General features: G+C 44.5%; 1 protein-coding gene across 1 annotated transcript in view; it reads left to right on the top strand.

Moving 5' to 3' along the window:
• The window catches only part of RBM28 (RNA binding motif protein 28), a 59,713-nt gene extending 36,853 nt beyond the window's left edge, over positions 1–22,860 (top strand). The window contains exons 16-19 of the mRNA XM_077264373.1: positions 29–103; positions 3,195–3,616; positions 12,287–12,386; positions 20,373–22,860. Of these exons, the coding sequence (XP_077120488.1) occupies positions 29–103; positions 3,195–3,616; positions 12,287–12,386; positions 20,373–20,513 (738 nt within the window). The 3' untranslated portion in view covers positions 20,514–22,860. The remainder of the gene's footprint in view (positions 1–28; positions 104–3,194; positions 3,617–12,286; positions 12,387–20,372) is intronic.
• Positions 22,861–26,717: the final 3,857 nt, after the last annotated feature.

The following is a 26,717-nucleotide window of genomic DNA, read 5'->3' as shown; positions in this document are numbered from 1 at the left end:
TTCATTTTTTGCAATGTTCACATTTCAGAGGCCAATTGTGGAATTCTCCTTGGAGGATATGGATAAGCTGAAGTTAAAGGAGAGGAGAGCTCAACGCAGTCTAGTAAGCAACAATTTGTTACGTTTCAGGTTTACTATTTTGCCATGTTATTTGCCTATATTCTTGGTTTCAGCTCATGTCTGCATATGATATCAATATTACATTGACCTCTATATTCTTTCTGGATGTTACCTTGATGACATGTTACTCTATAATTTTTTCAGTTTTTTTCACTTTTAAAGTTACAAACTCTTTCCAGAAGAAATATTAATAATGTGTTAAAGGGAACCTGTCACCCCCAAAATCGAGGGTGAGGTAAGCCCACCAGCATCAGGGGCTTATCTACAGCATTCTGGAATGCTGTAGATAAGCCCCCGATGTATCCTAAAAGATGAGAAAAAGAGGTTATATTATACTCACCTGGGGGGCGGTCCGGTCCGATGGGCGTCGCTGTCCGGTCCGGGGCCTCCCATCTTCATCAGATGACGTCCCCTTCTTGTCTTCAGGCTGCGGCTCTGGCGTACTTTGTGTGTCCTGTTGAGGGCAGAGCAAAGTAATGCAGTGCGCAGGCGCTGGGCCTCTCTGACCTTTCCCGGCGCCTGCGCACTGCAGTACTTTGCTCTGGGCAAACAAAGTACGCCTGCGCCGGAAGACCAGAAGAGGACGTCATCCTATGAAGATGGGAGGCCCTGGACCGCGACGCCCATCGGATCGGACCCCCCCTCCCAGGTGAGTATAATCTAACCTCTTTTTCTCATCTTCTAGGATACATCGGGGGCTTATCTACAGCATTACAGAATGCTGTAGATAAGCCCCTGATGCCGGTGAGCTTAGCTCACCTTTGATTTTAGGGGTGACAGGTTCCCTTTAATGTAGCAGCTTTGTGGATCAGATTTCATCACATTTTATTTTGAAAAGGGTGAAATCCTCAGCATGTCCATTTATAATGCAGATGTCCCCCTCTGCAATGAGAAGGGAGCAACATGCAGCAAATCCAGAGTATTTCTAAATAGTCCACAGTGGCCTTTGCTACCCTGAATGTCTTTGCAGGACTGCATGTTACAGTCTACTGTACAGTTCTGCATCCAAAGGCTGGAACTCGGATCCAGATGGCTGCATTGACAGATCGGTGTTCATATCCTGCCATGTTAAATTGTATTTATCAGCAATATTAAGTTATATAGATAAAATTTAGGAAAACTTTGGTGTAAGTTGCTGAAAGAAGAAAAAAAAAATCCGTCACATAGACCAGGCTATATCACTCATGTGACATGGCTTTGGTGACTCTTCTTCAAGCGCTAAGGGAATTCAGTCTGTAACTTGAGATGTAAATTTGTTTAAGCCCTTCCTGAAAAGTACGTCAGAAAATTGCTATTTTTTTGTCACCTTTGCCATATTGCCAAAAAGAAAGAGAAATCACAGTGTATGTACCCTAAAATAGTACAGATTAGAACCCACAGCTCGTCCTCTGAAAAATAACCCTCACACAGCTCAAACAATACGAAACTAAAAAAATAAAAGCTCTGGAATATCTCAGAATATGGGGCTACAATTTCAATTATTTGAAAGCTTTTTCTTTTTTTCTACAGTAGTAAAATATAAAAATCTTAATTTGAGCTCACTATAACCTAAATGCACAAAAAAAGAAAACCTGTTTTATACCAATTAATCACCAGCATGGCGCTAGCTAAAGAAAGGCTCGCAGAGTGAAGTGCAGAGTGCAGGCCTTGGCTTTATAGGGACTGTGCATACGTGCCCAGTACTGCTGGAGAAGAGGTCTGGACTCATATATGGTAACCTATCTGATCCTTTACTAATGACTAAATGCCTAGTTTTGATATGGACATATTTTGAATACTAAGCCTCATCAGCTATCGAGATACCGGTAATTAAGAGTCATAAACCTTAGTGACATTGAACAATGTGCAGGAATGAGTTAAAAAGAATAATTCCATATAGAAATATGTTATTAATCAGTTCAAGACCAGGCCATTCCTGACAGGTGCATTTTCCTGTGTTTTTTTTTTGTTTGTTTTTTTTGTGTTTTGTACATGCGGTTCAAACAGCTGTAACTTTTTTTTTTTCTCTCTCTATCGGAAATTCAAGTACTTCTTGCTACACGGGGCTTCATTTTTTATGTCACGGTTATACTCTCTTTTTTTGTTATGTTTAACTCTGCAAATATTTGTTGACATCAGTGGGAAAATAAGGGAAATAATTGTTTTTTTTTCATGTGTACATTTCACTTTTTTTATGCCAACAAAGCGCCTCTGAAATACATTTTAAAAAAGGTATTCGCAATTATGTAACAATTTTTATATTTTGACCCTTTTTTTTATGGGGGTGAAACTTGTAACAGTGTTTTGGATTGACTATTTTCATTTTTATTATTTTTTACCTGTTAGATTTTATTTATTCATTTTATTATACATATTGTGCCACTCCCCATAAGGTCATAAAATACCTTTTTGGGGGGGCATTTCAATATGTAAATATTTTTATTTTCATCTTATTTCCCTTCTAACTGGGGCTGGAATTTTATTCCCAGTTACAGGGAATCCAGCCTCCTGGCTACGTAACAAAGCTGTCTGGATCTTCTTTGACCGAGCAGCTCCTCCTCCCTTACGATGGACAGCGATAACCTGGATTGAGGCGAAAGTGCTGTTAGTTCGTTCTACTAATGCATGCACAGTACTACTTTATCGCTGTGTATGCAGCGATGGAGAATACAGAGACAGTAATAAATAGTCTATGCCCTCTCTATGTGGAGTCTGGCTGTGTCCGACAGCTGGATCCCCACTCCTGCACCTACATGATCGTGTGTATGTGCTCCTATGCAGTTATTTTGTAGAACATCACTAGAGTATGGGCGAGACCACCCAAACATTTAAAGTCTGTGAGAGGAATAAATGTAAAAAAAATATGGTTTTAACCGCATCCTAACATATAATAAGAAATGACAGTATCTTCTGGCAGTGTAGAATATCTAATATCTGTAACTTGGTGATAACACCCCCAATCGAAAAGCATAAGCATTTTTCATGTCAATGAATGAGTACCTCTTCTATTGTATGCTGTTGTGATATACACCTGTGAATCTAAATGGCGAGTTATATTAGCAGGGAATTAACATTAATTTACATTTAAATTTCAGGAGATACTCAGACAAAAACAGGCTAAACAACAAGCAATCAATACCACCACAGTACAGCCTGCACAGCCAAATGCAAAAAAGAAACCGAAAAACAATAAGGGCAACAATCCTCCAATTCCGATTGCCCAAAGAAAAGTAGAACCAAATCCTCAAAAAAACAAAAATGCTCACAAGGATGGCACCTCCACGCAGGGAACATCGCATAAGCCGCAACTAACCAATTTGACCACTCAGAAACCAATGAAAAGGCCGCATCCAGCTAATACCGAAGGGATGAGAACAGAAGGAAATTTGGGGTCGTCTGCTAAGACTCAGTGGTCAGGTTTCCAAACTAAAGACATAATGGAGCAAGAAGAGCTTCCCGATGGCAAGAAGAGAAGAAAGGTTCTAGCCCTGCCCTCTCATACTGGTCCCAAGATAAGGTAAGACAACACTGGCCCCCATTCTATGCTGACTTTCCATAGCTCTATATGATCAGTTGTTTTTGGTCTTGTTTTAATGTAATGATGGTGTCTGCACTGTCTAGGTTAAGATGATTACAATTTTGACGTAACCTTATTGGGGAAAAAGGGGTATCCTAAGGTTCATGTTCCAATGTCTGAGCTACGGTTAGTAAATGTCTAGATATCACCTCTCAAACCACTGTCAGGAACAAAGACAGGCAAACACTGGGGTGGATACTACTTCATAATATATCAAAATGGCTGCACAGTCAAGCAGGCTGCCCAGATAAGGAGCATGGTTGACCTTCATTTGGTGGCTGGTGCTGTCGAGTTCTCCCATGGCAGAGCTGCAAATGTGCTGAACTCCAGCTACTTTTAGCAGGAAGAAAGTATATTTTATCATATACTGTAGAGGGTGCATTATGCAAAGCTTTCTAAAAGTAGCCTGTATATTGAGCAGCCTATCCTATTCATGAGAAAATTATGGGTCAAAATAATGAAACTTGAACCAAAAGGTCTGTGTGTTAGCTTCACTTACAGCAGAGATTAGAATGACATAATTGAACCCCCTTTCCCCCCATACTTACCTTATTTTGTTAGTGTTGTGGTGAAACCAGTGGACTACATGCATGAGAGTAAAGGCTACAGTCAAGAGACCAGCCACATCTTTCAGTCGGATCTGTGCCTACTGGTTAAGGCCTCATTCAGACATTTGTACTTTTTCATGCCATCCGTGTGCTGTCCAGTTTCACCTGTGATGCCAATTAAAAAAAAAAAAAAGTCTCCATGAATTTTTTTCCCGGACACAGTCTGCAAATATACACTGAATATGAACAGCCTCCTTGACTATAATGGGTGCGTGTTTTGTGAAAATCATGGAAAGAACACATACCATATTTTTCAGACTATAAGGGTATGTGTCCACGTTCAGGATTGCATCAGGATTTGGTCAGGATTTTCCATCAGTATTTGTAAGCCAAAACCAGGAGTGGGTGATAAGTGCAGAAGTGGTGCATATGTTTCTGTTATACTTTTCCTCTAATTGTTCCACTCCTGGTTTTGGCTTACAAAAACTGATGAAAAATCCTGACCAAATCCTGATGCAATCCTGAACGTGGACACATACCCTAAGTCGCACCCCAAATTTTGGGGAGGAAAATAGGGAAAAAAAGATTGTGTGTTGTGGTGTGTATATATATTATATATTATATATATATAATGGGGGCTAGTCTTTTAGCCTGAATTTAAGGTATCTTACCTGGGGGAAGGTGGCGATGGAGCGGGATCACAGGAGGCATGGTCCCTTCTTCAGGAAGCCGGCAGCATCAGAAGCCCCCACGGCTTCAAGAAGATGGCCTCTGGGAAAGCAATGCACTCTGCTCTGCCACACTTCTGACACCAGGCCGCAGCATCACACTGTTCCTGCCAGGTTTCTGAGGAAGGGACCATGCCTCCTGTGATCCCGCTCCACCACTGCCGCAACCCCTCGGTAAGCTACGTTTGGACTATAAGACGCACCCCTCACTTCCTACAAATTTTTTTTAGGTAAAGTGTGTTTTATAGTCCGATAAATCCTTTATGTGATTCACGGACATCTAAATGACGTAATTTTTAAATAAATATACACTATAACAGAAGTAGAAAGTTAAGGAAAGTGAAAGTCACAGTAATTCATGGAGAACTGTTATATCTAATATATAGACTATGTTCAAATGTTGTGGATATTTTTCGATGTGGATTTGACCACAAATCCACAGACAGAATTCTCAGGTTACTTGTGGGTTTAGCTGTGAAATTAACCCTATTCCATGACTAGGGTTGGAAATATGCAATGAAAATCCACAAAAGAATGAGCATTTTGTAAATTTAAAATACACGGCATGCTTTTTTTTTTTTTGTACAAGTTGTTTTTTTTTTTTTTTGCAATGTGTCAAAGGGATTTTGAGACTTATTTGCTTGTATTATACTGTAAATTGCTGAGGATTTGCTGTGTGGAATCTGTAAAGCAAATCTGCGACGTGAACTTGGCTTTTCTTTATCACTTTACTGGGGGACACAAGTAACCATGGGTGTATGCTGCTGTCGCTAGGAGGCTGACACTAAGCAAAAAAAGTTAAATAGCTCCTCCTCCGCAGTATACACCCACCGACAGGCACCAAGTACCTCAGTTTAAGCTTAGTGTCTATGGGTGTCAGACCTGGATCTGATCCTAGATCCGTCTTTTCTTTTTCAGGTCACCTGTTGTGTTTTATTAATCTTTTCCTTTTGTCTTTCAGGTTCCTTTGTCTTCAGGGTAACGGTGTAATTTCTCACCCTGTATTCCCACACTTATGTGACCGAGAGAGCAGTGTGGTGTCACCCACATCGCCCACTCTCGGACTCGGAGGCAGTACTTTATCCCCTGTCACTTTTACGAGTGTTTCAGGATGATTCCTGGCGGCCAGTCCTTTGCCTTTTCCCCACCCCACTCCTCTCCTCGGACAGGGGTGGGAGGAAGACGGTGGTCATCAGCGGTGCCCTCCCCCTTCTTGTAAGGGGTTGATGCCGTCTTCTGCACCATCTGGTGATGGTGCGGGAAGAAGGATCCCGGATTCCTGTGACCCTCTCCCACCCGAGGGCTCCTGATGTGATCCTCATCGCTGCAGAGGGATCGGGACTCACCATAGGTATGTCTCCCACCGGGACTCACCGCAGTTATGTCTCCCACCCATCCCTCCGCAGCGGCAGGTGTTATCCCGGGGTATGCTGTCCCTTCATCCCAAGGGGACAGGGTGGCGTTAGTGGTAGGGAACAGCTGGCGGGCACGGCCATGTTTCCCATAGGCAGACCCAGCAGTTGTGCACCCCCCTTCCCTTTGGTGGCAGCATCTTTCCTGCTCTCCTTTAGCTAGTCACCGGCGTGCATTTAAATCACGCGCTCTTTTTTTTATCCAATAGGACATGTCTTTCTCCTCTTCTTCTTTTGAGCTGGCCACTACTCTCGCAGAGCGTTTTTCGGCGCACTTTCTTCCGCTCCCATCACGGAGCTTCTCCTTCCCGGCTGTTCATGGCCCCGGCATGTCAGCCAATCGAAAGGGCACCTTCGTTTTCATCGGCCAGCAGATTGTCCTGGCTGTCCTCGCCCCCGGCGTGTCAGCCAATTGGATGCTTTCTTTCTTTTTCCGGCCAGCAGATTGCAGCAGTGTGGGGACAAGCAGAGTCTGCATCAGCCTCTTCACACCGCTATATCCTGCGTGCTCTGCAGGTCTGCTGGTCCTTTGCTCACGGGGTACACAGCTATATCCTGCGCTCTCTGCAGACACCTTCCACAGCTCTTTCTGCTGGTTGTCGCTAGAATCAGGTAGGCTCTGTTCTTTTTTGTCTGCAGGATCCCCAAGGCTCAACTTATGCCCAACCACAGAGAGGCTTCTTTTTGCCCCTCTAAGCCCACTGTAATTCACTTCGCCTGTGACCTCTGCAAAATTAAGTGGTCTTAAGGCCAGCCCTCAGCTTTCTGCCTGTCCTGCAACCCCTCCACCATATCTGCCCCACAGGAGCACCCTAATGCCCGGGATGAGAGCACCCCCCTCCCTCTGGAGTGGGCTGTTGCCACTTCCACTCCTGCAATCAGTGCTCCGAACGCCTCTCATGGTAATTCGCACGCACCTGACCGCGACCTCTACAGGGTCAAATCGGGTAGAAAGCAAATGAAGCGGGCACCTTCCAGTTCTTCCTCTAGTTCTGCAGGTCCATGCATTCCTCACCCCATGCCCCCTCCAACGGAGGCGGCTCTTGAGTCGGAGGTGGATTCCCAGTTTGAGTCTGATACGGACCAGAACTCACTCAAAGATGCAGGAGATGGTCAATAGCCTTATCTTGGCAATTACCCAAACTCTGAACCTAAAGGAGGATGAGGCACCTGCTCAGAAGCACTCTTTCCTTCAAATGGGTAAACTGTCCTTCCCGGAATTTTCCTAATCACAGGGAATTTGAAGCGATTATGTCTAACACTGGGAACACCCTTAAAAGCGCTTCCCAGGAAGGAAGCAGCTTGATATTCTCTATCCCCTTAGACCAGACCTCGTTGGTAAATGGGATGAATCTCCTAATGTGGATCCGCCGGTTTCATGCCTGTCTTCCACGGCAGTCTTGTCTCTACCGGACAGTGCATCTTTTAAGGATTCTACGGATAGACAGATTGAATCCTTGGCTAAATAAGCCTTTGGAACAGCTGGCGCCTACCTCTGTCCCATATTTGCCTCCAACCTGGGTGGCAAAGTCCTTGTCTGCCTGGGCAAGAATGCTTCGTCAGGGTTTTCTAGCGGCAGCTCCTCCGGATGAGATGGCACATCTGATTGCCCATGCCGGCAAAAATCTTGTGACCACTTCCTTAAATGCAGATGGTTGCGCCGCCAGGGCTACCTGCAACATCGTTGCTATTCGCCGTATTCTCTGCTTGAAAGCGTGGAAGGCGGTTCTGCCATCAAAAAAGTTCCTCACTGGCCTTGCCTTCCAATGCTCTAGACTTTTAGGGTCCAAGTTGGATCAAATAATTTCTGATGCCACCTTGCATCCCCTGTCCAAGCCTAAACTTCCTTTTAATAGGAAAAGGTCGCTTCAATCTCGAGAGAGAATGGTGACTTCTGTGTACAAAATCGACTTTCCTTCTCCACCAGGAAGACGTTTTATATTGTCTCGCCCGCCGGGGTTCCCCCAGGGGTTCTTCAGGCGTCTCTTCCCAACCACGCACAGGAGTAATCGCACCCGTCCCCCCAAACGAATGGTTTTCGGGGTTCTACTCTATTCTTTTCATAGTCCCGAAGAAAGACGGATCGCTCCGTCTGATTTTTGGACCTCAAGCGATTGAACTGTCATGTTCGGATCCGCCACTTCGGGACGGAGTCCCTACGTTAAGTAATCGCCTCCATGAACCGGGAGAATTCCTTAATTCCTGTTTGTGTTCAGCATCAGAGGTTCCTACGGTGTGCGATCCAGGAGGATCTTTATCAGTTCATAGCCCTTCCTTTTGACCTGGCGTCTGCCCCCAGACTATTCACGAAGGTCATGGCAGCGGTCATGGACATCCTTCGTCTCAAGGGGTTTCTCATATTTAGAACAATGGATGTGAAGGACCTCGCTTCACAGCCCCACCTGGCGTCACGCGGTAGTGTCTCCCCACTTTCACCATTGTGATGATCCACTCTCCTTGGGGACACGTAAGGTCAGCTTGGCATAGGTTTTACAGACTCCTCTGTCCACAAAGGCCCAGGTAGGCACGGGAAGTAAGAGGGGTGCCCCACGCAGCCACTGGCGTGGTAGAACACTCGCTCACAACCCTGACAGGCTGAGAAACCCCTGTCACTAGCACTAGAGAAATATAGCTTTGTCAGCCTGGTAGGACTGCTACAAGTTCCTTGTTGGATATAAGCCTGGTCCATTATTGGGATTATATCGGGACAGAAACCAGACCCGATAGCATGTGAAGTTAAACAGCACACGGACGTGTGGACTCGTGGCTCGAGATAAAAGAGCAGCCCAAGGTTAAATTTGTAGATTTAATTGCCTTCAGGGCACATTAGAAAAAACACTATATACACAATGGATATACACTGCTCAAAAAATAAATAAAACAAAAGAAACAAAATAAATGCCACATCCTAGATATCACTGAAATATTCCAGTTGCAAATCTTTATTCATTACGTAGTGGAATGCGTTGAAAACATTAAAAAAGTAAAAATGATCAATGTAGATCAAAATTAATGTCCCATGGAAGTCTGGATTTGGAATGATGCTCAAAATCAAAGTGGAAAATAAAATTACAGGCTGATCCAACTTCAGTGGAAATGCCTCAAGAAAAGGAAATGATGCTCAGTAGTGTCTGTGACCTCCATGCGCCTGTATGACATCCCTACAACACCTGATTTGGATTCAGGTCTGGGGAACGTGCAGGACATGCCTAGCATTGTCATGCATCAGAAGGAACCCAGGGCCCACTGTACCTGCATATGGTCTCACAATGGTTCTGAGTATCTCATCCTGGTACCCACTGGCATTCGGGATACTTCTGGCTACCACATGGATGGCTATGCTGCCCTCCAAAGAAATGTCTAGCCACACCATTACAGACCCACTGCAAAAACTGGTCATGTTGGAGGATGTTGCAGGCAGCAGAACGTTCTCCACATCGTCTCCAGACACTGTCACATCTGTCACGTGCTCAGTGTGAGCCTGCTCTTATCTGTGAAGAGCACAGGGTGCCAGTGTCAAATCTGCCAATGATGGTGTTCTCTGGCAAATGCCAATCGCCCTGCACAGTGTTGGGCTCCTTGCAAAAAGGAGGAGATATCGGTCAAGGTGCTGAGTTGTCCTCCCACGGCCCCTTCCACATCTCCTGGTATCTGCTCCATGGTCTGAACACTGTACTGACAGACACTGCTACCCTGCTCTGGACACTGTGACACACTACTACCCTTCTTGCCATATCTTGCATTAATGTGCCATCCTGGATGAGTTGCACTACCTGAGCAACTTCTGTGGGTTATAGAGACCGCCTCATGCTTCTGTAGAGTACCTCTATGGGTGAGAGCAATGACACAATGCTAAAAATGACCAAAACAGCCAATAAGAATGAGAACAGAGAAATGGTCTGTGTTCACCCCCTGCAAAACCACTTATTTATAGGGGTTGTCTTGCTAATTGCCATTTCTACCTGTTGTCTGTGCCATTTGCATAACAGCAGGAGAAATTGATTTACAATTGGTGTTGCTTCATTACTGGACAGGTTGATTTCACAGTGTGATTGACTTTCTAGTTACATTGTGTTGTTTGTGTTCCCTCTATTTTTTGAACAGTGTACATATACAATGGTCGAGATGTGCAAATACAGGTGGTAGTACAAAAAGAACAAACAGGTGAAACATGAGCCAGTTACCGGTTCAGCCTTCAAGCTGGACCACATAGAAGGTGTGGTCTGCCAGCTGTTTCCAGTTTCTACACACACGCACACACACACTCTTTAGAAGTGAACAAAGGGCCTTTCCAACGCAAGGATGGTCCTAGATTCCCTCCACTGGGCACTTGTAGCTGAAACTCCAAACCTTTGATAGATCATAACTTCTCAACCGAAGGTCATAGGGCGGAGTTTTTGGGGCCATCGGATCCAGCCGGGCCCCCGTTACGCTTGAAGACCAAACCCAGCTCTGAAACTGATTACGGATTAAGACCCTGGCAGGCGTTCGCGAGATCTCGGATTTGTAACCGGTATATGGCTAGGACATACAATAACGCCATACACTCATTATGAAATTACGGCTCCCATTTGACTGGGGAGTTTGTTTGAATCAGTTTCACAGTGTGGAGTCCCGGCAGGTAATTCATCCTTCCAGGAAGGTCTTGGTATCAACTAGGCTGCTGAAGGTGTGAGCTTTTTCACTTGGAGCTGTTGAAGCTGGGCCACCTAGTAAGCCCGATGTCCTGTCTCAACTTCACACGGATATGATGCAGTCGGTTGACATGAAATTACATCTCCCCCCATATTCTTCACAATGGGTGATCACAGTTCCTCATTCTAATGTTATAACTGTTTTTATTCAAAAACGTTTGTTATTCCCATGAAGGACGGGTCAGTTTGCCCCTATTCGGAACTTCAAGTGTCACAACCTCCTATGTGAATATTAGAATTCCTTGGGATGGCTTGGAACAGGTAGAGCAAATGTCCGCTATAGAAATCAAGGATGCATTCCTTCGTATCCTGAATTATCTGACACCACCAATACCATATCATGACGACATCTTGATAAAGACTTCATCTAAGTATCAGCTCTAAGGGTCAGACCTTGGCCCGCTCTGTATTATTGGGGTCTGCTGGCTTCCAAGTCACCTGTTCAATCTTTCAATGAGGCAGAGGTCCAAGTATTCCTTTATCATCCTTTTTCACCCTGGGACTTCAATTTAGTGCTTAAGGTACTGTAGGAATCTCCTTTTGATGAGCCGATGAGCTCAATGATTGGCTATACCAGTGACGTGCACTGCAGTTGTTTACTGGCTGCAGTAATGACAATTTCCGGACCAATGGCTGAGAGCTGGCAATGGATCAGGGGAGGGTGAGTAACAGGTGGGTTTGTTTTATTCACATTCAAGCATCTGCCGAGGTAAATGTTTATCCTGGAAACCCCCCTTAAATGGAAACAGATGGTGCAGAAGCCTGCCAAACTTTCCTGGAGATCTGATTACTTCAAGCCATTGTTATTCCATTTCTGATATGTATTGAAAATTCTCTATCGTATGTAAAGGTGCAGCATATGAAAACCTAGGCTATTGTTTAGTGGTTCTGTGTTTTATTCTTGCTGTATCTGAATGGATTTCACCCCGTGGACTGTATGGCATTGCCTTCAGATAAAGCAGGGGAAATTTCACTCTCTTGAAGCACTGTTTTTGGGGCAAAGCTTAGCAGGAAGGGTGGAAATGTGCGGCTGAACAAATTTACTATAATTCACACCAGAAATAAAATGTGCCTCCAGCATGCCTTTTAAGATTGGTCTGAATACATTCCCACCAAACTGTTTAATGCGGAATTATTTTATGTTTTACATGTGTACTAATATCATTAAACCTCCCCTGTGACTGATTCCGAAAGCTTTACTGATCTCTTAACATCTCTTTTTTTCCAGAGCACGTGACAAGGGGAAAGTTCAACACTTACCACCCAAAAAACCCAAAGCTCAGGGACAGAGCCGAAAGCAGCAAAAGCTGGTATCAACAGGAAACCGGGTATGTCGTTAGTCGTTGTGTTGACTGTTGCAGAATGCAAAGAATAGTTTGTCCTTTTAAAACTTTGCATTCCATAATAACCATAGTTAAAGCCATACTTATGCTAGAATATAAAATTGGTGGAGAACTGCTTTAATATACCAATAGTGATAGGTGCTGGTTTAGTTAACTCCTTTATGACGAATGATGGGCATAGTCAGGTCTCATATCCTGACATGCTATGCCCATCGTGGATCAGATCTGTCATCTGAGCGGCATGGGATGTCATCGGTCCCCGCACTCAGATCGCTCAATCTGACTGACCAATCACATGATCGTGCAGGAGGTGCTGACATATCAGCACCTCTCACACAATCACCGCAGGAGAGAGGGCTCCCTCTTCTTTCAGATTCGCTCCATTGTGACTGCCTGATCGTTGCCATGGTAACCCAAGGCTATCATGGTGACTTGACCTCCCCCGCCCCAGGGTCATCAAGGAAAGGAAAGCCCTCTTAGGCCATGCTCAGAGCATGGTCTAAGAGGCTTCTGTCAGTACAGCACTGTAATGCATTATAACAGCGATTAGAGCCATGAAAGTTAGTCACACATAAGGACCGAGTAAAAACAAATTGTAAAAATATTAAAAAAAAAAAAAAAATGATAAAATGGACGCGGTGATAATTTTAGGAAATAGTGGAGCGACTGGATCCTGTTTAAGGCCTCAGTGGATTTTTATAAACTAGTAGATGGTGGCCCGATTCTAACGCATCGGGTATTCTAGAATATGTATGCGTAGTGTATAGCACAGCCCACGTAGTATATTGCGCAGCCCACGTAGTATATTGCGCAGCCCACGCAGTACATTGCGCAGCCCACGCAGTACATTGCGCAGCCCACGCAGTACATTGCGCAGCCCACGCAGTACATTGCGCAGCCCACGCAGTACATTGCGCAGCCCACGCAGTACATTGCGCAGCCCACTGCGCAGCCCACGCAGTACATTGCGCAGCCCACGCAGTACATTGCGCAGCCCAGGTATATAGCAATGTGGGCATGCTATCCCTGTAAAAAAAAAAAAAAAAAAAAAAGAGAATTAAAATCTATATATAAGGCATCATGATTACTCGCTAATCCCGCCCCCTGCACAGTAGCCATAATCCCGCCCCCACCACATTACCACACACAATCCCGCCCCCCACCACATTACCATGCATAATCCTGCCCCCCACCATATTACCACACACAAAAAATTACCACACATAATCCCGCCCCCCACCACATTACCACACACAATCCCACCCCCCCACATTACCACACAATCCCGCCCCCCCATTACCACACGAGGCTCCGTCCCCACACATTACCACACGAGGCTCCGTCCCCACACATTACCACACGAGGCTCCGTCCCCACACATTACCACACGAGGCTCCGTCCCCACACATTACCACACGAGGCTCCGTCCCCACACATTACCACACGAGGCTCCGTCCCCACACATTACCACACGAGGCTCCGTCCCCACACATTACCACACGAGGCTCCGTCCCCACACATTACCACATGAGGCTCCGTCCCCACACATTACCGCATGAGGCTCCGTCCCCACACATTACCGCACGAGGCTCCGTCCCCACACATTACCGCACGAGGCTCCGTCCCCACACATTACCGCACGAGGCTCCGTCCCCACACATTACCGCACGAGGCTCCGTCCCCACACATTACCGCACGAGGCTCCGTCCCCACACATTACCGCACGAGGCTCCGTCCCCACACATTACCGCACGAGGCTCCGTCCCCACACATTACCGCACGAGGCTCCGTCCCCACACATTACCGCACGAGGCTCCGTCCCCACACATTACCGCACGAGGCTCCGTCCCCACACATTACCACACGAGGCTCCGTCCCCACACATTACCACACGAGGCTCCGTCCCCACACATTACCACACGAGGCTCCGTCCCCACACATTACCACACGAGGCTCCGTCCCCACACATTACCACACGAGGCTCCGTCCCCACACATTACCACACGAGGCTCCGTCCCCACACATTACCACACGAGGCTCCGTCCCCACACATTACCACACGAGGCTCCGTCCCCACACATTACCACACGAGGCTCCGTCCCCACACATTACCACACGAGGCTCCGTCCCCACACATTACCACACGAGGCTCCGTCCCCACACATTACCACACGAGGCTCCGTCTCTCCACATTACCACACGAGGCTCCGTCTCTCCACATTACCACACGAGGCTCTGCCCCCACACATTACCACACGAGGCTCTGCCCCCACACATTACCACACGAATCCAGTTTGCTTTTGATTTTACACTGTGAATAAAATGTATTAGTAGTATTCTGATTTTTAATTATTATTGTTAACTTCATTTTAAGTTAATTTACCACCTGCGTAAGCGCTATTGAATGTTGTCATTATTTACTTTAGTTTAATCACTAGCAGCGTTAATTAGATAGTAATGAGCATGCCGAGCGTTAGCTGGCTGGAACCAGTAAAAACTAGTTATATACTCACCTTCTGTTGGCGCCTGGATCCAGGAAGCGGGTACCGACGCTTGGGATCCACCGAAGCTCTGCGGAGCCGCTTGCGCGGCTGCTGCCATCTTCCGTTCCCAGGATGCATTGTGAAATTGCCCAGAAGACTTAGCGGTCTCGCGAGACCGCTAAGTATTCTGGGTAATTTTGCAATGCATCGCCGGGAACGGAAGATGGCGGCCGGCGCGAGCGGCTCGGCGGACTACGGAGTGTGAGTATAGCAGGTTTTTTTTGTTTTTTTTTAATTATTATTTTTAACATTACATTTTTTTTTACTATTGACGCCGCATAGGCTGCCTCAATAGTAAAAAATTGGGGACACACAGGGTTAATAGCAGCGGTTACGGAGTGCGTTACCCACGGCATAGCGCGGTCCATTACCGCCGGAATTAACTCTGTGTGATCGGTAACTGGAGGGGAGTATGCGGGCGCTGGGCACTGAGTGCGGGGAGTAAGGAGTGGCCATTTTCTTCCGGACTGTGCGCATCGCTGATTGGTCGTGGGCGTTTTACCACGACCAATCAGCGACATGGATTCCATGACACAGAGGCCGCGACCAATGAATATCCGTGACCGAAAGAAAGACAGGAGGATGGAAAGACGGAAGTGACCCTTAGACAATTATATAGTAGATTCAAATAGATGGGTCGTTCTCACATGACTTGATTCTGGGTTGGTGCTGTGTGCTTACCTCAAGATTGTCTCATTTCCTTCATCTTCCCCTCCCTCCCTTTTTCCATACCTATTCTCTCTGTTAGCCCTCCCCCTTTCATCCTTCTTCTGCATTCTAATCCTCCCACCCTCCCTAAACATTTTCTTTCCCGCTTTCTCTTCCTACCCTCTATGTTGGAATTTTCAGAATAATTTTTCATATGCTGATATGAAAATGTAGATTTTTATTTTTTTTTGCAGCTGCAATGTTGAGCGATCTGTTTATATTTCTGCATGAATATTGTCATCATTAAAAGCTTTAAGTCCTGCGTGACTTATTTGATCATATGATGTTTGGTCGAATGTTATTTTTCTGTATTTTCAATATTGATTAATAAAACAAATTGAACATACAAATCTTAAAATAATAATACAAAACATATATCTTATAGCCATAAAAACATTTTTGTAAAAAAAAAAAAAAAAAGTGCACGTATTTGATATCGTTGTGTCCACAACGACCCAATCTATAAAATTCACACTAGTTAACCCCTTTAGTGAACGCTGTGAAAAAACAAACATGGCAAACTATGGTTTTTCGACATACCACTGGGAAAAAATTGTGTTTATTGTGCAGTAGCAACATAAAAATGCTTTCGCTGTCATCGTACTGACCCGAAGAATAAAGCTGCCTTATCATGTTTACAACAGGCGGAATGGCATTAAAAAATAAAAACAATTTTTGAGTTACTAGTTTTTGTTCATTCTGCCTCCCAAAAATTGGAATAGAAAGCGATTTAAAAATATTATGCGCCCGAAAAATAGTTCCAATAGAAACATAAACTCATCCTGCAAAAACAAGCCCTCAAATGACTGTTGGCAGAAATATGGAAAAATTATAGCTCTCAAAATATGACAATGCAAAAACGTGCCTTTGTAAAATAAACAAAACAAAAAAAGTATTTTGGTGTAACAGCAGCCAAACATAAACTATATAAATCTGGTATTGCTGTAATCGCACCGACCTGAGGAATAAAATTGTCTAAACACTTATACCGCACTAGGAGCGGCGTAAAAAATAAATCCAATTTTTCACCTGCTGTTGATTTCTCCATTCTGGCTTCTAAAGATTGCTGCAAGGTTCATCTCACATTTATCCTGCGCTCCTTGTTGAGCTCTTACACTGGGTTTTCTGTGTAAATATCTGAAATACGTGATTCAGACGAAACTCCCAGCAGAAGGTTCCTTATAATAAAACAGAAGGAGACATTATGCACGCCGTCTGGCCTATGATCTGTTGGTGTCCATCTTTTTAGGTGTGCGTAAAATCAGGTCTGCCACAGCTTTGTGCCGCTCTTAAAAGCCGGCTACCACCAAAGAGAAGCCACACAGATTCCTGAGTAACGCTACTGCCTCATTATGGAATGGATCTCTTGGGGGTTTCATCCGAATCACGTATTTGGTACATTTAGATGGAATCCTTGATATAAGTGCTCAGCATAGAGCACAGGATAAATGTGATCCAAAACGCCACCAAAAACCTTCTACTCAACCCACAAAATCAAATTCTCACTCAGGTTTGTCATCTGTTAACAGAAATATAGGGGGTATCCCCATTACACGTAGCACAAAAGCTCTGGAGAAGGGATGTGACTCCCACCAAAAGAAATCCAGCAAAATCGGTGCTCCCAAATCCAAATGACAAATCCTGAGTCCCACAGTGTGCCTAATCCACAGTTATCGTCCACATGTTTGGCATTACTGTAGTGAAGAGAACCCACTTAACTTATGGGGTGTGTGAATTTTTGGGGTACGTGTCTCTGGCAGCTTAAGCTGGGAACAACAATGGTATATTTGCATTTTCACTTAACAACATCCATTGTTAGAATAATCATCACTATACCTGTAGATGATTTGCCAGAGTGGTGTAATATCCAAATTGGGGTAAATTGAGGGGGGATTCTGCTCTTCTAGCACTTAGTGGCTCTGTATATAGAGTCTGCTAATTGTTCTACAAAAATTTGCTCTCTACGAGTCAAATAGCGCTCCTTCCCTCCGAATCTCGCCATGTGGCCAAACAGTACTGTACAGCCACATACGGGGTATTACCACGTTCACAAAAAATTGTGTGACAAATTGTAGTCATTTTTACCTATTTCCCTCTGTGAAAATGTAAAATCTGGGGCTATAACAACATTATACTGGTAAAAATGTAATTCTTCGACTGTTTAGGCACATCAGGGGCTCTTCAAATACAAATGTCCACAATCTATTACAGACCATTTTGCACTCCAAAAATCAAATGATGCTCCTTCCCTTCCAAGCCCTGCATTGCGCCCATTGGGGTGTCAATGTACTCAGAAGAAAAAGTACCCCCAAAATTTTTGTGCAATTTCTCCTGTTATTCCTTGTGAAAATATAAAATTTGGGGCGATAATTTTTTTTTTTAGATATTTTCATGGCTCAATGTTATAAAATTCTGTGACTCACCTGGAAGTTCAAGGCGCTCACCACATGTCTAGTTAAATTCCTTGAGGGGTCTAGTTTCCAAAATGGAGTCACTTATGGGATGTGGGGGTTTCCACTGTTTAGGCACATCAGGGGCTCTCCAAACACGACATGAGTTCTGCTACCAATACCAGCCAATTTTGTGTTCCAAAAGTCGAATGGCGCTCTTTCCCTTTCGAGCCTGCTGTACGCCCAAACAGTAGTTTTCAACCACATATGGGTATTGGTGTAATCAGGAGATATCACACAACATATTGTGTTAATGCTAAATTTGGGGCTGAAATTACCTTTTTGTGGGGAAAAATAAAATGTAATTTTTTTTTCCTTTCATACTGCTTTATTTCCAGTGAAGCACCTGAGGGGTTAATAAACTTCTGTGGTTTTGAGCACCTTGAGAGGTGCAGTTGTTAGAATGGTGTCACTTTTGGATATTTTCTGTCATATAGGCCCCCCATAGTCGCTTCAAATGTGATGCGGTCCCTAAAAATTAAATAAGATAAAAATTGTAATTGCTGATGAGTTTAAGGCTATGTGCGCACGTTGTGTAATTTCTTTCAGAAATTTCTGCAAGGTTTCTGCATCTCTTGGCAGCAGAAATGCTGCAGAAAATTCCGTTGCGTTTTTTTTTCCTGTGCATTCAGTGGTTAAAAAATGCACAAAGAATTCACATGCTGCGGATTTAAATGCACAGCAAATCCTGAAAGGAAAAATACTGGTCATGTGCACAGCACTTCAGGATTCCATAGCTTTTTTGTGCCAATTCCGCCCGGAAAAAAAACTCATTAAAAACGCATCTTGTGCACTCAGCCTTACCCTTCTAACTTCCTACCAAAAAAACATTGTTTCAAAAATAATGCTAACGTAAAGTAGACACGTGGGAAATGTTATTTGTGTGGTATAACTATCTGGTTTAAGGGCATAAAAATTCCAGGTTTTAAAATTGTGATATTTTCTTTTTATTTTTTATTTTTGTCAAGCTTTTGATATTTTCATAAATAAACAACAATAATAGCGACCAAAATTTACCACTAACAAAGTACAAAAACATTCTCATAATCAGTGGGATCCGTTGAAGCATTCCAGAGTTATTACCACAAAGTGACACTGGTAAGACTTACATCTGATGTGTATATACGTCATATATCGCGTTTCCCCTTTTGATACCATCTCCGATGCTGAGCCTGCATCTTTACGGCACATGATAGCTGATGTCATGTGCCCCTAGCAGCTGTGGGTGGAATTGCTATCCATCCGTGGCTGTTAACATGTTAAACGCCTCTGTCACTTTCTGACAGGGGCGTTTAACATTCTCGCACCAGAAGCGCATCACTAACTTCCGTCCATCGGCGCTCTCCTGTCACATGTTAGTGTTGCGCCAATGGGTTGGCATGGCAGCCGGGCGTTTACAGGAATTTTAAACAACCTAAAAGGTAAAATCTCCAGCCTTTAACCCCTTTCAAAATAAAACAAAAAAAGTCAAAAATGCACGTCTAGTATCATCGCATTCAGAATCGCCAGATCTATCAAAATCTAAAAATAATCCGATCAATAAACGGCGTGACAAGAAAAAAAGATCAAAACGCCAGAATCACCTTTGTTTGACCGCTGCAACATTGCAATAACAGGCGATAAAAAGATCGTATCTACCCCAAAATAGTGTCAATAATAATGGCACCTCAGCGCACAAAAAATAAGCCCTCACTCAGCCACAGATCCCTAAAAGTGAAGACACTACTTGACTCAGAAATTGGCGCTTTTTTTGTTTTTAATATAAACATTGGATTTTTTTCCACTTGCACAAAAAAAAGAACTTGGACATGTTTGGTATCTGCAAACTCATATTGACCTGGAGAATCAAAATGGCAGGTCAGTTTTAGCATGGTTAAAAAAAATCTGTGTAATTGCACTTTTTTTTTTTGCAATTTCAACGCACTTGGAATTTTTTTCCCGTTTTGCAGTATATTATATGGTAAAACCAATGGTGTCGTTCAAAAGTACAACTTGTCCCACAAAAAAAACAAGCCCTCACACAGAAAACGGAAAAATAAAAAATGGCTCTGGGAAGACGGAGAGCAAAAAGCGAAAATGGGGGGAAAAAAGGCAAAATGACCCGGGGGTTGAAGGGGTTAATGTACAAAGTGGCTCCCTCCTTAAGGGAAACCTAAGGAGGAACTACTGATGGGAACACATAGGGGATCTAGGAGCATTGAGTTTTCAGCATAGTTGAAGATGGCAGCTCTTTAGACTCTCATGTATCTAAAATATTGTCTCTATTCCAGGAACCTTCAAAGAAAAAAAGGCAACAAAGAAACCAGGAAGAGACTCGCTTCAACCAGCTGGTGGAGCAGTACAAGCGGAAGATCCTGGGAAAGCCCAATAGCTCTGTCCCAGTTAAGAAAAGCAAATGGTTTGAGGACTGAGTCTGACTGCCAAGGCACAGTCACATCTGTACAATGTTGTCCTCCATCTACGCAAAGAATTTGATTGGAAGTCTTCAAAAGAGCATAGATAGCGAAGTAACGAGAGACACGGGCAGTCTGATCTTCCTGTACTGCAGATATGGCGATATTTGCCTTCTGAGGCACCCACCCAATGTCAGAACTAGAGGACGCAGCTCTTTGTATTATAGGTGACATGCAGAAGTCTATGGAGAAGATGTATATAGAAAGATCGGTCTGCATTTTCTGTCAACTACAATGCAGACGCTTTGTATATATATCTACAGGGGACTCTATCTAATATTTTAGGATTCATAGAACTCTTGGCAGGCCTTCCTCCACCAGTCTGACTTATGATATTCACACTGTATTTTCTTTAGTAGTCTGTCTCCAAATCTGTACAAAGAAACTTTTGTGAAGTCCTTTTTTACTGCAGTGTAAAAAGAGCATTTTATTTGTTTTTATATAGTTATTAATAAGAATGTTGTACTGAAACTTCTGATTTTTGAGCTGTGCTTTTTGCATAATACTCAACACTGGTTTTGTATATCTGCAAATCGCAGACGATGGTGCACGGCCGGTCATACTTGTCCTGACCCTTATAAGTCAGCAGGACCATGATATGTGGATGTGTGAAACCGGCCTAATATGTCATACGTGTCCAATATATACACTGTGTGCAGAATTATTAGGCAAGTTGTATTTTAGAGGATTTTTTTTTATTATTGATCAACAACTATGTTGTCAATCAACCCAAAAGGCTCATAAATATCAAAGCTTAATATTTTTGGAAGTTGGAGTGGAACAGCCTTCCATCCATAGATTCTGTCAGTTGCTTGATCTGTTTACGATCAACATTGCGTGCAGCAGCCACCACAGCCTCCCAGACACTGTTCCGAGAGGTGGACTGTTTTCCCTCCCTGTAGATCTCACATTTTATGAGGGACCACAGGTTCTCTATGGGGTTTGAATCAGGTGAACAAGGGGGCCATGTCATTGTTTTCTTCTTTGAGACCTTTACTGGCCAGCCACGCTGTGGAGTAGTTGGATGCATGTGATGGAGCATTGTCCTGCATGAAAATCATGTTTTTCTTGAACGATACCGACTTCTTCCTGTACCACTGCTTGAAGAAGTTGTCTTCCAGAAACTGGCAGCAAGTCTGGGAGTTGAGCTTTACTCCATCCTCAACCTGAAAAGGTCCCACAAGTTAATCTTTGATGATACCAGCCCATACCAGTACCCCACCTCCACCTTGCTGGCGTCGGAGTGGAGCTCTCTGCCCTTTACTGATCCAGCCTCTGGCCCATCCTTCAGGCCCATCAAGAGTCACACTCATTTCATCAGCCCATAAAACCTTTGAAAAGTCAGTCTTAAGATATTTCTTGGCCCAGTCTTGACATTTTATCTTATGTTTCTTGTTCAAAGGTGGTCGTTTTTCCGCCTTCCTTACCTTGCCATGTCCCTGAGTATCGCACACCTTGTGCGTTTTGTTAATCCAGTAACGTTGCAGCTCTGAAATATGGCAAAACTGGTGGCAAATGGCATTTTGGCAGCTTCACTCTTGATTTTCCTCAATTCATGGGCAGTTATTTTGCGCCTTTTTTGCTCAACACGCTTCTTGCGACCCTGTTTGCTATTTGCTATGAAACGCTTGATTGTTCGGTGATCACGCTACAAAAGTTTGGCAATTTCAAGACTGCTGCATCCCTCTGCAAGACATCTCACAATTTTGGACTTTTCAGAGCCCGTCAAATCTCTCTTCTGACCCATTTTGCTAAAGGAAAGGAAGTTGCCGCCTAATTAACCACACCTTATATAGGGTGTTGATGTCATTCGACAACACCCCTCCTCATTACATAGATGCACATCACCTGATTTACTTAATTGGTAGTTGGCTCTCAAGCCTGAACAGCTTGGAGTAGGACAACATGTATAAAAAGTATCATGTGATCAAAATACAACTTGCCTAATAATTTTGCACACAGTGTAGAAAGATGTTTGGCATTGGAATTATACCCATCAAACCACTTGTTTATCTTGTGCCCTTTTATTTAATTGTTTCTATCCTTCTCTTACTTCTACCAGAACTGTTATGAATTAAAATATTTAATAAAATATGGAGCTGCATCTTTTCTCCACCACTATGTAAAATAAACTTGGCATCATCGCATAGGCTGTAGCTGGGCAAATATACTCTGATGACAAACAACAGAAACGGAATAATAGTGTACAAATGTGTTTTCTAGTGATCTAGCAAAATGCGTGCGCCAGGTATATATTATATACACGTGTACATTTTCCTGTCCTGGTCTAATAAATGTTTATTGTTCATATAAAACCCTAAGGCTCCGATTCTTCAGTCAGTTTCTCTACAGAATTCTGGCTTAAAACTACCGTATATACTCGAGTATAAGCCGACCCGAGTATAAGCCGACCCCCCTAATTTTGCCACAAAAAACTGGGAAAACTTATTGACTCGAGTATAAGCCTAGGGTGGAAAATGCAGCAGCTACCGGTAAATTTCAAAATTAAAAATAGATGCTCCATGCCATTCATTATGGCCCCATAGATGCTCCATATAAAGCTGTGCCATGTAGTGCTCTGCACCGTTCATTATGGCCCCATAGATGCTCCACATAAAGCTGTGCCATATATACAATGCTCTGTACCGTTGCCCCATAGATACTCCACATAAAGCTGTGCCATATATACAATGCTCTGCACCGTTGCCCCATAGCTGTGCCATATATATATAGTGCTCTGCACCGTTGCCCCATAGCTGTGCCATATAGTGCTCTGCACCGTTGCCCCATAGCTGTGCCATATACACTCACCGACCACTTTATTAGGTACACCATGCTAGTAACGGGTTGGACCCCCTTTTGCCTTCAGAACTGCCTCAATTCTTCGTGGCATAGATTCAACAAGGTGCTGGAAGCATTCCTCAGAGATTTTGGTCCATATTGACATGATGGCATCACACAGTTGCCGCAGATTTGTCGGCTGCACATCCCAAAGATGCTCCATACAAGGCAGGATGGATCCATGCTTTCATGTTGTTTACGCCAAATTCTGACCCTACCATCCGAATGTCGCAGCAGAAATCGAGACTCATCAGACCAAGCAACGTTTTTCCAATCTTCTACTGTCCAATTTCGATGAGCTTGTACAAATTGTAGCCTCAGTTTCCTGTTCTTAGCTGAAAGGAGTGGTACCCGGTGTGGTCTTCTGCTGCTGTAGCCCATCTGCCTCAAAGTTCGACGCACTGTGCGTTCAGAGATGCTCTTAGGCCTACCTTGGTTGTAACGGGTGGCGATTTGAGTCACTGTTGCCTTTCTATCAGCTCGAACCAGTCTGCCCATTCTCCTCTGACCTCTGGCATCAACAAGGCATTTCCGCCCACAGAACTGCCGCTCACTGGATTTTTTTTTCTTTTTCGGACCATTCTCTGTAAACCCTAGAGATGGTTGTGCGTGAAAATCCCAGTAGATCAGCAGTTTCTGAAATACTCAGACCAGCCCTTCTGGCACCAACAACCATGCCACATTCAAAGGCACTCAAATCACCTTTCTTCCCCATACTGATGCTCGGTTTGAACTGCAGGAGATTGTCTTGACCATGTCTACATGCCTAAATGCACTGAGTTGCCGCCATGTGATTGGCTGATTAGAAATTAAGTGTTAACAAGAAGTTGGACAGGTGTACCTAATAAAGTGGCCGGTGAGTGTAGTGCTCTGCACCGTTGCCCCATAGCTGTGCCATATAGTGCTCTGCACCGTTATTGCCCCATAGCTGTGCCATATAGTGCTCTGCACCGTTGCCCCATAGCTGTGCCATATAGTGCTCTGCACCGTTGCCCCATAGCTGTGCCATATAGTGCTCTGCACCGTTGCCCCATAGCTGTGCCATATAGTGCTCTGCACCATTATTGCCCCATAGCTGTGCCATACAGTGCTCTGCACCATTATTGCCCCATAGCTGTGCCATATAGTGCTCTGCACCGTTATTGCCCCATAGCTGTGCCATATAGTGCTCTGCACCATTGCCCCATAGCTGTGCCATACAGTGCTCTGCACCATTATTGCCCCATAGCTGTGCCATACAGTGCTCTGCACCATTATTGCCCCATAGCTGTGCTGCTGCAATAAAATAATAAAACACATACTCACCTCTCTTGCTTGCAGCTCCTCGGCGCCATCTTCCCGGTGTCTCTCCGTACTGACTGATCAGGCAGAGGGCGGCGCGCACACTATATGCGTCATCGCGCCCTCTGACCTGCACAGTCAGTGCGGAGAGAGAGACGCCGGGAAGATGGCGCGATGCCCGGCGTGTGGAACGAGGACAGGTGAATATGCGATACTTACCTGCTCCCGGCGTCCCGCTCCTTCCCCCGGACAGCTGGTCTTCAGTGCCGCAGCCTCTTCCTCTATCAGCGGTCACCGGCACCGCTGATTAGAGAAATGAATTTAGCGGCTCCGCCCCTATGGGAGGTGGAGCCGCCTATTCATTTCTCTAATCAGCGGTCCCACGTGACCGCTCAGGGGAAGAGGCTGCGGCACCCGGAGACCGTGGGGCGGGCAGGGGGAGCGACAGGATCGCCGGGACTAGGTAAGTATGCCTCAGCGCCCTCTCCCCCTCACCCGCCGACCCCACCACCGATCATGACTCGAGTATAAGCTGAGAGGGGCACTTTCAGCCCAAAAGTTTGGGCTGAAAATCTCGGCTTATACTCGAGTATATACGGTATTTTAAAATGTTGTAAAACGGCAAAAATTGAGACCGGTTTAACATTTTTGCAGTCAACCCTGAAACCTTTGACTCATGATCCAGTCTGGTTCTTAATAGCGGTTCCTGGCCTGTTGGAAAGGCAGTAGGTAGGTGTCTGTTACATAGTGTATCCAGCCATACAAGTGCTCCCTTGTGAGAATGCAGCTGCACGGGTCGCATACCTGTAGATCAGCTCTGACAGCTTCTTTCTGAACTCTTGGAAGACTGATATGTTTGTGCCCTCTGGGCACCACTAGTAATAAAATTAAAATGACAAATTAAAATAGTTTTAACCTCTTCCCCCCCCCCCCTCCCCCACCCATATGCTCTTCGGTAAACTTCATATATGTAGAATTTCTTGCTATAATCAAAATCAGGAGGACATCCTATAGATATACAGTGCCTACAAGTAGTATTCAACCCCCTGCAGATTTAGCAGGTTTAATAAGATGCAAATAAGTTAGAGCCTTCAAACAAGAGCAGGATTTATTAACATGCATAAATCTTACAAACCAAAAAGTTTTGTTGCTCAGTTAAATTTTTATAAATAAAAGTGTGGGTCAATTATTATTCAACCCCTAGGTTTAATATTTTGTGGAATAACCTTTGTTTGCAATTTCAGCTAATAATCGTCTTTTCTAAGACCTGATCAGGCCGGCACAGGTCTCTGGAGTTATCTTGGCCCACTCTTCCATGCAGATCTTCTCCAAGTTATCTAGGTTCTTTGGGTGTCTCATGTGGACTTTAATCTTGAGCTCCTTCCACAAGTTTTCAATTGTGTTAAGGTCAGGAGACTGACTAGGCCACTGCAACACCTTGATTTTTTGCCTCTTGAACCAGGCCTTGGTTTTCTTGGCTGTGTGCTTTGGGTTGTTGTCTTGTTGGAAGATGAAATGACGACCCATCTTAAGATCCTTGATGGAGGAGCGGAGGTTCTTGGCCAAAATCTCCAGGTAGGCCGTGCTATCCATCTTCCCATGGATGCGGACCAGATGGCCAGGCCCCTTGGCTGAGAAACAGCCCCACAGCATGATGCTGCCACCACCATGCTTAACTGTAGGGATGGTATTCTTGGGGTCGTATGCAGTGCCATCCAGTCTCCAAACATCACGTGTGTGGTTGGCACCAAAGATCTCGATCTTGGTCTCATCAGACCAGAGAACCTTGAACCAGTCAGTCTCAGAGTCCTCAAGTGATCATGAGCAAACTGTAGACGAGCCTTGACATGACGCTTTGAAAGTAAAGGTACCTTACGGGCTCGTCTGGAACGGAGACCATTGCGGTGGAGTACGTTACTTATGGTATTGACTGAATCCAATGTCCCCACTGCCATGAGATCTTCCCGGAGCTCCTTCCTTGTTGTCCTTGGGTTAGCCTTGACTCTTCGGACAAGCCTGGCCTCAGCACGGGAGGAAACT

Source organism: Ranitomeya variabilis, chromosome 5, assembly GCF_051348905.1.
Source record: "Ranitomeya variabilis isolate aRanVar5 chromosome 5, aRanVar5.hap1, whole genome shotgun sequence".
In the NCBI taxonomy this organism is placed as follows: Eukaryota; Metazoa; Chordata; class Amphibia; order Anura; family Dendrobatidae; genus Ranitomeya; species Ranitomeya variabilis.
Note: the sequence above shows the minus strand (reverse complement) of the source record. Positions and strands in the feature narration are given on the sequence as shown.